At 40.8% G+C, this 15,886-nt stretch overlaps 1 protein-coding gene across 3 annotated transcripts in view; it reads left to right on the forward strand.

The window, feature by feature from the left end:
* The first annotated feature begins 1,130 nt into the window (after positions 1 to 1,130).
* NKAIN3 (sodium/potassium transporting ATPase interacting 3) overlaps positions 1,131 to 15,886 on the forward strand; it is a 322,807-nt gene continuing 308,051 nt past the window's right edge. For all 3 annotated transcript variants that reach the window (XM_088540165.1, XM_088540166.1, XM_088540164.1), the window contains exon 1: positions 1,131 to 1,224. In XM_088540165.1, the coding sequence (XP_088396291.1) occupies positions 1,171 to 1,224 (54 nt within the window). In that variant the 5' untranslated portion in view covers positions 1,131 to 1,170. The remainder of the gene's footprint in view (positions 1,225 to 15,886) is intronic.

Consider the following 15,886-nt stretch of genomic DNA (forward strand, 5'->3'; position numbering starts at 1 on the left):
AAACCTATCAGTAATTTAGGGCTACAATAAATTCCATGTATTTCCCAGACATGCTGATCAGCTACCTTGCTAAGGCTTGTCCCAGGGGACAGGTTTCTCCCGTGCAACCTTCACTGCTCTTTGGGAGAAGTTCGTGCACTGCGGAGCAGCAGTTCTTAACGGGCTGTAGGAAAGCAGCACTTGGGGGGAGCAACACAGCACTTCGGCGTTCATGCCTATATAAAAAAATAAATCATTTGATTTATGCATACTTTGTCGGAAAAAAAAATGGTGCAGCTGACACTTTATGCATGCATAAAAATACTTTTAAGAGATAGAGAGCATATTTATTCTTGCTTCTTCCACGAAACGTGGCTAGCCCGAGACCAGAGCGTATGGATGGATGTAGGGAGCGCGATGCCACCTCCGCTGGCCCCGTGTCCCTAGGAGGTTCCTGCGGGAGGCGGCTACTCACCCCCGTGCTGCCACGCAGGGTCTCTCCCACGCAGCGCCTGTAAGGGGGGGTCTCCGCCTGCCTCTGCCAAGGGAGTCTCCCGTTTCTGCGCGCGGAGATGCCCACGTGGATGCCCACCTACCCCGGCTGAGCCAGGCCCCCCACTCCGAGCGCACTCCGTGCGCTTGAACTTTCGCCGGGCTCCGCGCTGCGCCGCCCCCGCGGCTCCTCCAGCCCCCTCCCCGCGTGGGTCCCCCCGACACCCCGCACAGCCCCCCGAGGGGCGCCCCCTCCCCGCGTGGGTCCCCCCCCCCGAGGGGCGCCCCCTCCCCGCGTGGGTCCCCTCCCCCGAGGGGCGCCCCCCTCCCCGCGTGGGTCCCCCCCCCCCGAGGGGCGCCCCCCTCCCCGCGTGGGTCCCCCCCCCGAGGGGCGCCCCCTCCCGCGCCCTCCCCCCGCACCTAGCGCAGCCCCTCGCCCGCCCCCGCTCACACGCCCCCACCGCCGCCCGCCCCCTGCCCAGCCCCGGCCCCGGCCCGCGCCGCTGCTGCGCGGGGCTGCGCTGCCCTCGTCGCGCTCCCAGCCGCGGCCCGGGAAAACCCTCCAACAAAGAGGCGGGCGCCGGGGGGAAGGGCGGGCAGGCGGGGAAGGAGGGACGGGCGGCCGGGCTGCGCTGAGCCCCCCGCGCGGGGCTGCGGGAGCGCGGCGGGAGCGGCGGCTCCGCCGGGGCGGCCGCCGCCATGGGCTGCTGCTCGGGGCGCTGCACCCTCATCTTCCTCTGCGCTCTGCAGCTGGTGAGTGCGCCCGGCCACGGGCACGGGCACGGGCACGGCCGCGGGAGCGGGAATGGGCAGGGGCGGCCGCCCGGCCCCGCGCCCCCTGCACCTAAGTTTGGCGGCGCGACAGGAGCGGGATCCGGCGTCGCGGGCGGGGAGGGAAGCGCCGCCGCCGTCGGGCCGCGCGGGGGGCAGCGGTGCCCCAGCCCCGAGGCGACCCCGCGCCCCGACGGGGCCGCGCGCCGCCCGGGACAGGGAAAGGGACAGGGACAGGGAGAGGGGAGAGGAAGGAGCCGGATCCGCCGGCGCGGCGCCCCGACGGGGCCGCGGGTCGGAGGGCGCGGACCGGCCGTGCTGGAGCGCCCGGGGGGGCGCCCCGAAACCACCGGCGCCACCCTTCCCTTTTCCCGGTCCCTTGTCCCTTCCCTTTTTCCCTCTTTTCTTCCCCCTTTCCATTTTCTATTTTCCTTTTTTTTTTTTTTTCCCTTCCTCCAAATTTCGAATTCTGCCCATTCTCTTCTGTACGTTGCTTGGGGTTCCCTTTCCCTGATTAAATATTCCTGAGCGTGCAACGGAAACAACAGGGGGAAAAAAATATGTATCTTCTTCCCTTTGTTTACCGAAGTTGGCAGATTTGTTTCAGGGAAAAGGCTTGTTCAGACAAAACAAGAGCAAACCCTAATAATCCTTCCTCTGGCTCATTAGCATCATGATAAAATAATGCTCTTCCTTTAAGAGTTAGTTATAGTCCCAAGAGTATTTTAAAAGATTTTTCTCTTTTCTACTGACTCAGAGTCATCATTTTGCCACATGATCTTTCTTTAGAGGAGCGCGGTGCCTTGCGTGTGTCTGTAAAGGAAAAAAGTGGGATGCATCTGCTACTGTTTTTTTAATGCTTTGCTAATCTTTCTAGTTTTCTCTTACAGCAAATTGAAATGGTTTCTGCTCCAGGGGCAATATTAATGTACACTTAAATGATATATATATAATTTCTATGGGAAGCACCTCAGTCTTTCTCAAGGATTTGCACCAAACACCCCTGTTTACAAAGGCTGAAATCTCCATTGTTTCCAGTGGGGCTCTGCACCTCACTTAGATTTGCTTCAGTGTGATGGATGTGGTGTAGAAACTTGAAAGAGCCTTGCCAAAAAGCAGGGAATACATGGTTTGTACTTTTTAGTTTTAAGAAAGCTTTTTAAAACACATTTATGGCTGTGTTTTTTTTCTGCTTTTGCACCAGTTTTGCAGATGCTGCCCTATTGACTGCAGGAGAATTACTCCTGATTTACTTCAGTGCATTTGGGAGGAGAAACAAACCCATCTTCAAAAATCTCTCTGTCTCACAGCTATAAAGGTTATAATAACTGTATTTACTATGTTGCAGAATTACCTGGAGGCTACAGAAATTGAAGTAAGGTATGAACAGCCACCATAACCTGTAGGGAAATGCATATCAAATCTTTCTGGAAAAAAATCGTATTTTATAGAAGACCTCCTAGATGATCTAGCAACTTTCAAATAATGACTTTAATTTGCAGTCTTTTCTGCTATAGTTACCTGTTTTATAATAACAGTACCAGTGTCGTATCCGTACGTTTTAGGAACTGCTACATGCCTATATGGCAAAATGCTTTCACTAAAGTTTATTTTTATTTAAGAAATAAAAGCCATGTTTAGATCTAAGATGCAGTCTAGTAGACAAGAACTGGAATCTCAGGTACTTGTTGGGATTTTGGTGATGGTAGTGTTGAATTTATGTCTGTAGAAGTTGTCACCACAGGCAGTTTTAGATTTTTTTCTAACATCTCAGAGGTCATGAGTATAAAACACACCCAGCAAAACTGCGTCCTCTGACATTACTGTCATTAAGCAAGATTTATTTTACCTTGCATCCATTTATGGAGAGTTGAAAGACATATTACTAACTGTGGACAGCATTTAGATTAAATATGACAAAAGCCAAAGCACTGGTAGTGCTAATTTGCAGCATTTCAAAAGGAAGATGATTTGTATGACTTGAAAAAAAACCCAAACTTTAGAAAAGGTGAAAGGTGGCCATGTATCAAAAAAAAAAGTCAGGAAGTTGTTCACCTTGGTCATATTCTAGTCATGGCAGAAAATGGTTCTGTGAACAGCTCAGGCTTAACCTTTGGCCTAACCTTTAGATATCACCTAAGAAAGTTAAGCAAGATATTGTAAAATGCAGTTAGCAACACCTTTTATAGTAGACATGTGCCTTAGACGTCCTCTGTGTTATAAAATGATGGGAAATAGTGAGCTCCCTGGAAACATGTTCCTGTCTGGTTCTCTGTAGTTCTAAAGGTATAAACAGTGTTTGGTAACCTCATAGTGCTGTTTCTTGATTCCTTCAGCACTGACTTCTCTCATGCCTGATGGGCATCTTCATGGAAATATGTTGTTGGGATGAAGATTACAATTGCTAGGTAAAGAGGTATAGTCTGATACACAGGTATTGTGTATCAGTCTATAAAATATCGTTCCTGTAATGGTGGTGCTGTAAGTACATTAGCTTCAAGAGGATTTGTTTGTGTACATTGGGAGGATTTCAACATAATTGAAAAATGATATTATTTTCCTTTTAATGTTTGGATCCACAGAAGTGTTTCTTGCTGAGTTAGGGCTTTTACTTATCATAATAAATACATTTTGCTGCTGAATTTAGTAATGATGTCAAGAACATTCTGTGGATAATCTTACACAGTTCAATTATAATCTCATTGTTAGATGTCAGTCTTGTGAAAATAATCCCAGAGACCACGTGCTAGGGGGCACCTGTTTGGGAAAAGCTATTAAGCATGTGGATTCCTGAGTGGTTAGTTTGCATGTCTGCAGGCTGAGCGACAAGTCTGCCTCCGAAAAGCACAGGAATTTTCCTAGAGGAAGGAAAAAAGGTCTCCCCCCATTTTTTTTACTCCTATGATCTCTTTGACTGTTTTGGTCTTATTTTATACTTGTTCTTACTGCAAGCAAACATTGCAATATACCTTTTGCAAAGTTGTCAAGCTGAGAAATTAAAGGTATGTGTATATCTTTCTGTGCATTAATCTGTCATGAGTACTATTACGTATACATCAGGAAAATGCATCTTAAGGATCTATGAATCCTTTGGATGATAGCCATGCTTTTTCCTGGTACCATCAGGAGTCACAGATGTTGGCCTTGTCTGTACTAGAAAATTAAAGCAGCTGCCAGAAATGGTGTCTGTGCTAGAGTAGCCACCATGCTATAAAATACTGCAGCATGCAAATGTCTGGAAAATAAAGCAATTGCAGAAAGTATTAAATTCTGGAAGGGGTAAATTGGCAAAGAATTGCACAGAGATTTAGCTGTGTGAATCCAATTGATGTTAATATGTGTCACACAGTGAAAATCTTCATGCTGTTTTGAAAATGTATTTCTGAGTAACTACCATTGCAGGATAATTTTGTTTTAACATTTACATTAAGTGGAAGTTTTTGGTACCAAGAAGTACACAGATGTGCAGGCACAAAGAACTGTAAATAATAGAGATCATAGATGAGATTTTCAAAGCGGTGAATGGAAGATTAATCAAAGTCACATAGCTGAGTTTCCTTCATAACTTTGAAAATCTTACTGCATATCTTTAGCTTTGGACTTCACTTTTCTTTGTATAGACCCAGCTTTAGAAGTATAACCTTATGTGACAGTATAAAATAATAAAATAATCTGTTCCTTCTTTACCCTGTTCCTTTCCAAACAATTTGTAAGCAGACCACAATGAGAAATAATTCTCATGGAAGAACAGTTTCTATGTATTAATATTTAGAGATTGTTTGGCGAGTGAAGTTGGTCATTTTAGCAAACTAATGATATTACTCTTGGTAGTTAGCAAGCTAATGATGTAACTCTTGATATTCTGAAGATTTATGTTTGTAATTCCCATTAACAATAATTATACTGATGTATGTAAATCCTTAACACTTGGAGATAAGACTGTATCTGTTGGACTAAAAGATAACATTACTGTACATAATGCAACTCCAGTAGTTGTGTCGGGAAGCGATATATCCCATGCATAGATTTTCATCTCATTTTAGAATGCTTCATAAAGCTGGAAACTATAACTTCTGCTAAAACACATTTTATGAAGTCTTATGATTTTGGCTATCATCTGGCTTATATGCTAGCAATGTCATACTGCAGTTACTCAGTTAACAGCTTAGGGATTCAAGAGATTTGATAAATTTGAAAAAGTAAAATCTTTGAACCGATAAATTGCTGCATCTTTTTATGTTGGTAAAAGAATCACCAGCCCACTGATCTGGAGAAGAAGCATCTGTCCACTGGTAGAGAAGGAGAAGAAAGGAAGAGGGAGTGTGTGTTGTGCTAGCTCTGTACAACATATCGATTGCAGGATGTTTCGTGCTAAGGAAACTCACGTGAGATGGGTAGTTTGCTCAGGTATCAAATGGTATCCCTGAAACATACAACTGCTGATAGGCACAGCCTATCAGATTGATATTCTTGTTCTGCAGATGTGTGAATGTGCTTAAAACTAAGGATTGAAATCATACACCACATTCAGTAGAACAAGTTGAGTTAAATCTTTGCAAGTTCATATTCAAAAAATGTATGAGATTTGCGAGATCTCCATCATCAAGAACACAAGAGTAACAGCAAACAGTGAGTTTTCATTTCATGTTTTTTGTTTATTTTACATAACTGCTGGGAGATGTCTGTTAAAATACGCTTTTTTGGTATAGTGTTTAACCACTCCATATACCAAAAATTCAACCTCAGCAGTGTAGTCTCCTTCTCCCAAAACTCCATATAATACTTCTTTCAATTCATTCCTTCAAAATTGAGAATTGAAGACTTATGCAACTTTTTAGAGAGCAAAAATCCCTAAAAATACTGAACTAGGTGGATTTCTTAAGCCATACAGATATTTCTTTAGTTTTAGCCTTCATTTACTTCAACACATGATCCTTCTGCAATTCTTTGCTCTTCTATCTTTTGTCAGTTGTCATATGGAAACATAATTAGTTTTTTTTTTTTCCTGTAATATCAAGATGGCAGAGTTAGGATTTTAACAATCATAATAGGAATTAATACTTCATTGAGAAGTGTGAGTTATATAGATATCCTTTCTGTTTATAAGACCAGTAAGTTTGGGGAGGTAATTACTTTAGGAATATTGGAACCTGCTGCTGATTTGCCCCTGTTCTAAAATGTTCTATATTCTGCCAAAACAAAATTCTTGAGCCTGGGAAACACAGATTGCTTTCTGGAAAGTCATTGAAATTCAGCAGGAAAGACCCTTTTGGATCCAAACGGAATTTGGCTAGGACTTGCAGAACTTGAATGGAACTTGAATGTGGAGTGTTTATGCTTAGAGATCAAGTGAGAGCTGTGCTGGCAGTTGATTAGATGCTGTTTAATTCTTGTTGATTTTGTGAGGTTTGGGCCTAAAATAAAAGAGAAACTAGAGAATAAATCAGCTTACATCATCTCTTTCAATATGTTTGTATTTCATGTGCGTGTTAAAGGCGTAAGGTTGATCCTTTTAGTTTTGTAGACAATCTGAAAAGTTGAGACATAAGAAATGATATCACAAGTCTTGATTTTTAAGTAATTCTTTGCATTTTGGCTCATGTATGTAAAATCCTTTTGTGCATAAATTAATAAATTTAATTGATTAAATGAGCAAAGAGAGTCAAACAGTCACACGAATCCTTGACCTTATTCTTGCACAGAAAAATCAGTGAAAGTTTTGTCCTTCACTGGAATAGGAGCACAATCAAGTCACCCACTCACTACAGCTGTTGGTAAGACTGTCTCATCTTAGATGAGCGCAGGGAAGAAGGAGGGGCAAAGGGCACAAGATGCAACAAGAGGGAAATTCCGATTAAATATTTAGAAAACAAAAAGTGCACTGGGAGAGTAGTCAAACAGTGGAGCAGGTTTTCTGGGGCATCTCCATCCTTGAAGCTCAAAACCCAGTTGACAATGGCTTTCAGAAACCTGGTCTAACTTTTGATTTTTCCCTCTTTTCTGAGGAGGATTTTACCAGATGACCTTCAAACCTCATTCTCAATTTAGAGAGATTCTATGGATTTACCAAGTTTAAAGAATAAGGTACTATGAAAGCCAAAGCTGTCTCTTATGGACAGCTTTTGAGCAGTGCTGGTAGGACAGCGTTAAGAAGTTTTCACTGTACTTGCTGAAAGTGGATTTGGTAGCCTCACTAGGAAAATCAGTGTAGGGGCTGTTTTTAAGCCTTATAATCACATCAAAATAATTATAATAAAAAGATATTAGAGAGAGATAGCATGCATATTGTATAGATTTCATTTTTGTTATAGGTCAGGAGGATTTTTTTTTCTCCTTTTTATTTAGATCACTTTGACCGGAAAATGTAATTCAGACATTAGCAAATGTAAGATGCCTCAGTCTGGATCTTGAAGTAGCTCTGAATCATATCAGATGAAACGATATCTCCTCATCCATCGAGAGAAGTTAATGCATATCTTCCTAGAGGGGATGCCAGCGGGTTTAGGATGATACACTGCTACATTCAGTGAGAATTGCAACTCCCTGCCAGCAACACTCTCACAGGTTTTAGTATATCTTCATTTTTTTTTTTTTTTTAGAGTGTATGACCAGTGAAATCTTTGTGATCTCACTAAAGATCTGTGCCTTGGTAATCTGGGCTGAGTCACTGCTCTCTGATCTCAGGAACACACAGAGTACTTAAGACTCTGGTAATAAAAGGTAATAAAAGGTTTTATTGTTGCCTTTTTTATTTTTTGCTATACTTTCCTGTCATCATGTCTTTCTTCACACACAGCCATCATTGCATGTTATCTCAGCTCAGATTTTTTTTTAATGCTGTGGTGATATGGGACTTGTTCTTACAAGTTGCTGAATGCTCTCCAGCTCTTACCAAAGTCCCTGAAAGTCATTCTTTTCCATATAGGCTCTTTACAATGATGAGTTCAAATAAAGCTGTCGACAAGAACCTTCTCTACTAAGTTTTCTGAAGTTTTCTACTTAAGACAACAACAAGACAATTTCTGTTAAAGAAGTATCCCTTACAAAATTTAATATCAAGAAGGAATAAAACTGAAAATCATGTGGAATACAAGAGATATCTGAAAAGCAATTATCTGTGTAGAGGGTGGCTGTCTTCTTGAACAAGCACCGTTATTTCTTCCTCGGATTCTCTCCAAAGGGAAAGACCTGCATTTCTACTGTAAAGTACATACGATGAACAGCAAAAGGAGACACTGAAGGGCAGAAGCATGTTTCATCAATACAAAAGTTTTAGCTTAGAGTATTGTGAGTGATCAAAAGTAGACATATATTTAAGGAACTTACGACTGAGAATTGAGCAAAATGGGGCTTCCCTGGGGAGGAGTTTGTTGTACACCGAAGAGTTTATGACTAAAGTAAAGGAAGGGGAATAATTAGGAAATGAATCATGAACAGAAAGATCCTGATACTCTTTTATAGTGATGATACAGGTTGACATTAGGAGAAGTATGGAGAAGTGCATTTAGATCAGCACAAATTGAAAGGGACATGGAACCCTTTTCAGTGGAAAAACGACAAATAATGACATGGGAGGAATTGCTGTTTAAGGCCTTAATGAAGTCAAGATCTTGGGAAAATAACTTTCTGCTAAAAAGAGATTCTGCTAAAAGCTTGCTGTATCTTTCTGCTGCATAGTGAGTAGAATGTTTCAGTTCTCTAATATGTATTTTTTCATGAATTAGATAGACATCATTAGAGTAAATGTATTTACAAGATTTTAGCTGTAAAAGAAACTGTACTGCTCCTACAGATTGTCTGAATTATTTACATCTCAGAAACCTCAATGCGTTTCTGTCTTCAGATGCAGAAGGAGCTACTCTGCTCAGGACACCCAAGAGAAAGGGCTCCTCTTGATAATCCCCTGAGTTATTCAAGATTAATTAATCAGTCCATAGTCAGCCCACTAGGCTTGTGTAAGGTGCCTATTTGAGTGTACCTCACTAACTTACACATCCAAGAAGCTTTAAAATGTTCACATCTGGAAGATAGCTTAGCCATTTCCCACTGTTTCCTGACATGTCTTCTGTTCAGGAAGTTGTTTATTGGTGCTCAGCCTCGTTTTTCTTCTGATTAAACAATTTCTGTTCTCATCCACAGAAAATTCTAAGTTTGATGCTTAACTGTGAAATAATACTGTGCTATTTCTGTTCTTTCTCAGAACCTGCTCCTATTTTTTCTTGAGCCAAGCAACTTCTCAACTCTCCTCCCTGCTATTTCAGAACAAGTTCCGGGTTCTGATATTAATCTATTTTAATAAAGTAGGATTTAGACCTTGTTCCCCCAAACTCTTCAAGCATATTAATACTTACTTATAGCTGGTTATGGCTCAATGAACATCTGGTTTCAGGTTCTCTCTCTTCATCCTGAAAATCTCTAGCATGCTTGTTGTGGCTGAGTTGTCTCATAAGGGCACCTTTGGCTAATAATAGTCCTCTTTTCTGGAGAACTAGCAGAAATGGCAAAGGTGTTTGTAGTTACAAATCAGACATGGAACATTAAAACCGGGAAGTGAATAGTTCTGTTTAGGACTGCACTTTCAAACACCAGGATAAAACTCCAGTCCTTTAAATCCATACCTATATTTCTCTAACTTTACTTCCAATGTTATAAAGACTTAAAATACTGTGACTTGTTTTACTTCACCTACAGAAAAACTAAGCGTGTTGTTTTTGGATTGACTTAGATCTCTTCAGCATGAATGAGATTCTCCACAGTTAGATGAGTTTCTTCACATCCTGTTATTTGCACTGCTTTATAATAAGAGTTGGTTAGTTTAGAAAAGGGGCAGTGTGAACAATGGTTAATAAGGAATGTGTGATGAATGAGCTAGTTATGTCATTTACTGTAATGCTGTTGTCAGAGGACTTTCAACAGGAGTGTTAGCATGAAATAGAAAAAAGTTCTTCCAAGTCAGAATTTATGCTAACAAATTGGAAATGCAAATGACAGTAACCTATATCGAAATTTCATTCAAATGTCATGGATGACTCTAAGTATATTGAAGTATTTTAAATTTAGTCATGGATGTCATGAATGACTTCAAGTTATATTGCTAATGTATAATTTAATCACAGTGGTTTGATAAAAGCCAAAGCTGACTCTATTGTACCAGAAGTAACCACAAACTGCCAAACTTGATTTGAAATGGTTTAATGTGCTAAGTTTGGATCAGCTGAATGTACTGATGTCAAAATATAGCCAGCTGAGGAGTGTGTCTTCTTGCACAGCAGTAATTCAGGGTGCCTGGAGCCTTTTCTTAACTGCAGGGTGGAGCAGCCGTGCTGAGGTGTTACTGCATTACTAAACATGGGATTGTGCACCTTGCTGCTTCTTGTTCCATTGTGGGACAAGAGCTGGGACAGGGACTGCACCTCAGGCTCAGAAAGAGCCTGATCTACTGAAATTTTCTGCATGCTTTGTTTTTTTTTTGAAAAGTGCTTGCATTAGCATTGGAGAACAGTGCTAACTTTCCTCTTTTTTGGTCTCATTTAACAAACTTGGATGATATAGAAAGAGTGTAGCGAGAAACTGAAATGGAATAATTTCAATTTCTGTACCTAGGAAAGGTTCCAGGCTGAAGTTGACTTCATTAGTGAACAAGTGAAGTTTATTTGCTTTTTAGAAACTGAAGAGCTGTTTATGCATAGTCTTGTGGCTGAAAGAATATCAAAATTAATCTGAGATTTTACCAAGTGGTAGAGATTTCTAGTCTATCTTTTGTACAGATAACCATTTCAGCATTCGTTATTCAGCTTTCTTGAATTTGTGGCTTCTTTTGGCCTATATGACCTGTGAAATTCTGGGCCATGTGGTTCTCTTAAATTCCTATGAGGTTTATACACTGAATATCATTGGCATAGCACGTGAAAAAGTGCTCCAGTGCTCCTAGGGTTTGACTTTGCTTATCCATATGCTGAGGAGCCTTGCGTCAAATCTGGTGCTGGGTTTATACTCCTAGGAATCATTTCAACTGCATTACAGCCTAAACTGGCCACGTGCTAGGATGTATACCCGAGATATGTGTTACTTCAAATACTTGGAGACCAAAAAAAGCAATACAGTCAGAAAAGGGAGCATGCAAAAGTTAAAGGACTTGTTTTAGGCCTCACAGGAAGTCTCTTGAGTTCTAGGCTAGATTTTTTGCTTGGTGTCTGCTCAAGGTTTTGGATGATGTTCCCATAATTCTTTTGTTATATTGGCCACATATGACTATGAATGCGTTTCCATTTCTATAAGGAGATTTGCTGTATTTGGGTGTACTTGGGTTCATAATTTAGACCCAATTTCTTTTCAACTGTGCATTGTTTGCAAAACATATTGAGGTGTAAAAATTCGTTGCAAGGACAAAAATATCTTTCTGTTTGAGCAGGAATGTGATATCTACAAATTCTCTTTTGGAGGTAATTATTTTCAGGTGTTGACAGATTTGAGTAAATGAGCTGGAATTTTGTCCGTCAGAATGAGGCTTGCAAATATCTAGCCAGCCTGTACTGACTGGTGAAAGAATCCTGCCTAGGATTTACCTCAGATTGTCCAAGCTGGATAAAAATTATTAAAGGAGACAGGAATCAGTTTCTTACCAGCATCCTGGAGAATGGGAAAATAAGTAACTGTCCTCAGAATGCTGAAACTGGCCATTTGTATACAGGAATTGGAAGATTTTGAGGACAGGAAGAATTCTTTCTACTGATAGGTAAAAGCACTGATTAATTTACTTTCAAGAAAGTAAATTCAGGAAATCATTATTTTCTTGGTCTGTTGCCTTCATCGGCCTGTCTGATGGATTGAGTTTTTTGATGACTGGAGTTGGCTAAGACATTGTAGCATATTCAATGCAATAGGAAGAGGAAATTCTGATCTCTTGAGAAGCAGAACCTTATTTTTTATTTGAATAACAGCAGCACATCTGAGAATGGACCCCAAATATATAGTGAGGAGAGTAATTTCCAAAGCAGCCTATTCACAGTAAATTCTCTTCTTCTAAAAGCGAGGCAATAAATGGTCTTGGTGTTTAAAGGATAATCGTAGAGCTTTTAAAGAGCGTAAGCTGTCAGAGGTCTAGCAACCTGATGTGCAAAGTGTGGAGCACCTCTTTTACAGGAGGGGATGAACTCCTCTCCCACCGCGAGCAGCTGGAACCATGGACACCCACTGGCTTCTGCTCAGGCGCTCAGCACCTTGAGGGATCAAGCTGTAACCAAGGCGGCCGTGCCACTGACTGCACTAAGTGCAGGCCCTATTAGAGGGTTCCATTAGATGAAGTCATTGAACCATTAGGAAGCCTGCAAAAATTAGTACCTTTTTTCTGATCTAAAAAGTGTTGTGGTTAAGAATATACCCATAGGACATCCCCAAGGGAAGATACCCTTCACACATGCTGACTCTCTTAGTGTTACCAGCCAACATTTTGCTAGCATGAGACTTGGCTTTGTAGTATTTTGCAGATTCCTCTATCACACAGAGTAGTGCTGGTCATATATTATTAACATGCTGGCATTTTTTGCTAGACTAAGAGTATCTTATTATCCATTTTCTTACTAAATCTTCCATTACTTTAAAATGCTTTCAAGATCTGTTCTACTCTCATTTTATTAGTTGGGAACAAAGGCTTTTCAGCTGTCAGAAGTTTATATGTGCTGATTTCTGGGTAAGTAAAGAAATACCTCAGATTTTGAGATTATTTTATTCTACTATGAAGTATTCAAGCCTCTACACAGTTGTTATAAAATGTTTGCCTTTGTGGTATTTCAGTGCCCCAGAAGTAGTTATTTGTCCTATTGTAAACATCCCGTGAGCATAAAAAGCTTGCCTGATTCTCTCAGAATTTGCCCAAAGTGGTTGTGTGTTCTCTGGTATGGGCTGGAGTTCCAGTGCACCCTGTTGAACATATCAGAAATGTATGTAAAGTGTACGTACCATGTGTCCCTTCTTCGTCTATATGTTTCCATCCTTTCTGATGGGGAAAGGTAGCAGAGCCTTTATCCTTGCATGAGTCTGGCTTGGATATTCACCTGAACATGGGAGCTGGGTCATCTGTCTTCTGTCAATATTTTTGCATTGATCAGTTGAATAGTAATAGTAACTTTACCTAGTTTGAGAGAAATTGCATAAAAAGAGGAAGCTTAGTGAAATGTGAGGAAAAAATGTTCATTGACATACTCAGGATGCAAGGCAGATATTGCAAATAGATTCTTTCTGTCGGAAGGCTGGGACCAGCAGCTTTGTTGGATGCCAGCTCATTCCCTTGGTGGGAGCACCATTTGCTCAGCCCAGTGAGATTTTTCTCTTTTCTTGCTTATTCTTGGGCGCAGCCACATTGAACAGACCATCTCCATCCATTTCACTGTTGTAATGTGTTTAGGACTAGGTGAAAGGCATGAATGAAGAGCAGTGCTGTCACAGAAGTGTAACGTCAGGATCTCAGAAGTGTTGGATTAATATCCTGCTGCTGATAGGCGGCTTCATCAGGTGTTTCTGTCTTTGTCCTTCTTTGACTCATCAGACAGGGCAGAATTGCAGAATCAGGTCTGAAGTCTTGTTACACTTGAGAGAGTTACCATGGAGATTTCTTCTGCTATTTTGATTTCTGAAGTTTTATTTTCTAAATCTCTACTCAGGAGTTGGTAAAATAAACTTTCCTTTCATTATTTTGCAGAGTTGCTGAATTTAAAATGCACTGGTTTTGCTCTGTTAATTTCTAGATTAACTCCAACTTTCCCCATCATAATGCCAACACGAACTTTGAATTGTATCAATAACCCTCCATGTTTAGTTCATCTAGTCTTTCCATCTGCTCTGATGGTTATTTTTAATCTATTTGGAATCTATTCCCCAAATCCTATTAGATTAATCAACTTTCCACAGCTGTCCTGAAAATTAAGAATGGATGTATAACTTGTTATTGCCATTGCTCCAGCAGGAGACTTTGTTTGAGGCCATAGGGAAGTTGTGACAAAACCGGGAATACAAAAACAGACCTCATCACTCCCAGGCTCATGTCAACATTGCCAGTTGTCTTTTCTAGACCTTTTTTTTTATTATTATTCTTTTTTTTCTCTAGTGCTTCCACAGTCTCAGAAAAATTAGCCCCGAGGTTGAAGTGTCCATGTTTTTTCAACACACAAAGATAAATTTTCCTTTGAAAAGTGTGGTCATGTCATGCTTGTCTGTTTATGAGCAACAGTGTGTGCAGTGATGATATGACTGAGATTATCATCACCTGTGTTAACTATTTTTAGTTCACTCATTTTTTCCTGGTGCTTTAGGCACTGTAAATCCATTAAGGTCAATTGGAGTTATGGTCATTTATACTTGTTTAATATATGTTTTTGAGAGATGACAGATGAATGCAGACCCTAAAGATCAAGTATTCTTCACATATTGAAAAAAACAATGGCAATATATTTATGTGTTCAAATATTTCCATTAAATTTTAACAAAATACTTAATAGATTTTGAGAGTATCATGGTCTCACTGTGATTTAAAATATATGTATTCTAGTAATTGCTCATTTCACTATCTTCATTAGGGGGCTGATCTCTCTCCATAACCTGCCTCCTTCATCCTCTTCCTAGTTTGGGAAGTATAAAGGTCATAAATGCAGCAAGACCCTCACAGTTTTTAGTAGAAAGCTATTTTTACAGAGAAGACTCTGATTAGTCCTGTAACTTCTGATCTTTCTAGCACATCTTTTTTGTTTGTTTGTTTAGAAGTAGCGTGATGAGATCATGATGATAAGGAAGTTAAAGACATGGCCAGTGGAAGCACTGATATTTTCATCACCATTTGTATTTGTGTGTTTGAGAAAATGCCTGTAGTTAATGCTTCTAGCCATGGGCAAATAGATCTGTGGTTGATGAGGTGACCGTTGTTCGCCTCTGTCCCTGTCAAGTTCTTTCATTTATGGTGTTTGGGTGCTGCCATGGATGGAGTTGAGACCAGAGTGACTCAGTTCACTAGTATTTTTTGGATAGATTTGTATTTATGTACCGTTGGGAGTAGCCTGAAGCTGAGTATGACTGGTCAAAATTGGAGGCAAAATGCAACATTGCCTTCGTCAAGAGTGCAAATCTATATTTATGGATGTCCACAATTTGGCCTCTCTAACTGCAAGTTTTTTATTGTGTGAGGAATGAAATTACACACAGTGTAACAGTCACAACTTTATAACTAACTAACGTGGAGCTGGCATCCAGAGAGAAATGATTTAGCTATTTATTAATTCTTTCTATCATTTTTACTTATTCTCTCTGCATTCAGCAATCCCTCCAGGCCATATAGCAGAGGTACCAGAGAGCAGGTTCAATTTATAATAATCCCCTTGATCCACTTCCTGGGCACATTTGCACTCAGTGTGTGAAGGTTCTACAGCCAAAACATGGGTTCGTGTTGGAGACCTGTTTAAGTGAGGAGCATTTTTTGGTATTTATTTATATTACAATGCTTTGCTTTGAACAAATTTGGGTGTGACGCAAAACCTCATGTAATTTAGGAGCAAGTGTCACTGATTACAGCAGGTTTTGAATTTTCCCCTTAACATATTTTTCTGCAAAGCTTTTTTTGTGCCTTTTTCCCTGCCCCCTCCTGCCCCCGCCCCCCAAC

Source organism: Tinamus guttatus, unplaced genomic scaffold (genome assembly GCF_059628265.1).
Source record: "Tinamus guttatus ecotype Peru unplaced genomic scaffold, ASM5962826v1 Tinamus_guttatus_pri_ptg000056l, whole genome shotgun sequence".
In the NCBI taxonomy this organism is placed as follows: domain Eukaryota; kingdom Metazoa; phylum Chordata; class Aves; order Tinamiformes; family Tinamidae; genus Tinamus; species Tinamus guttatus.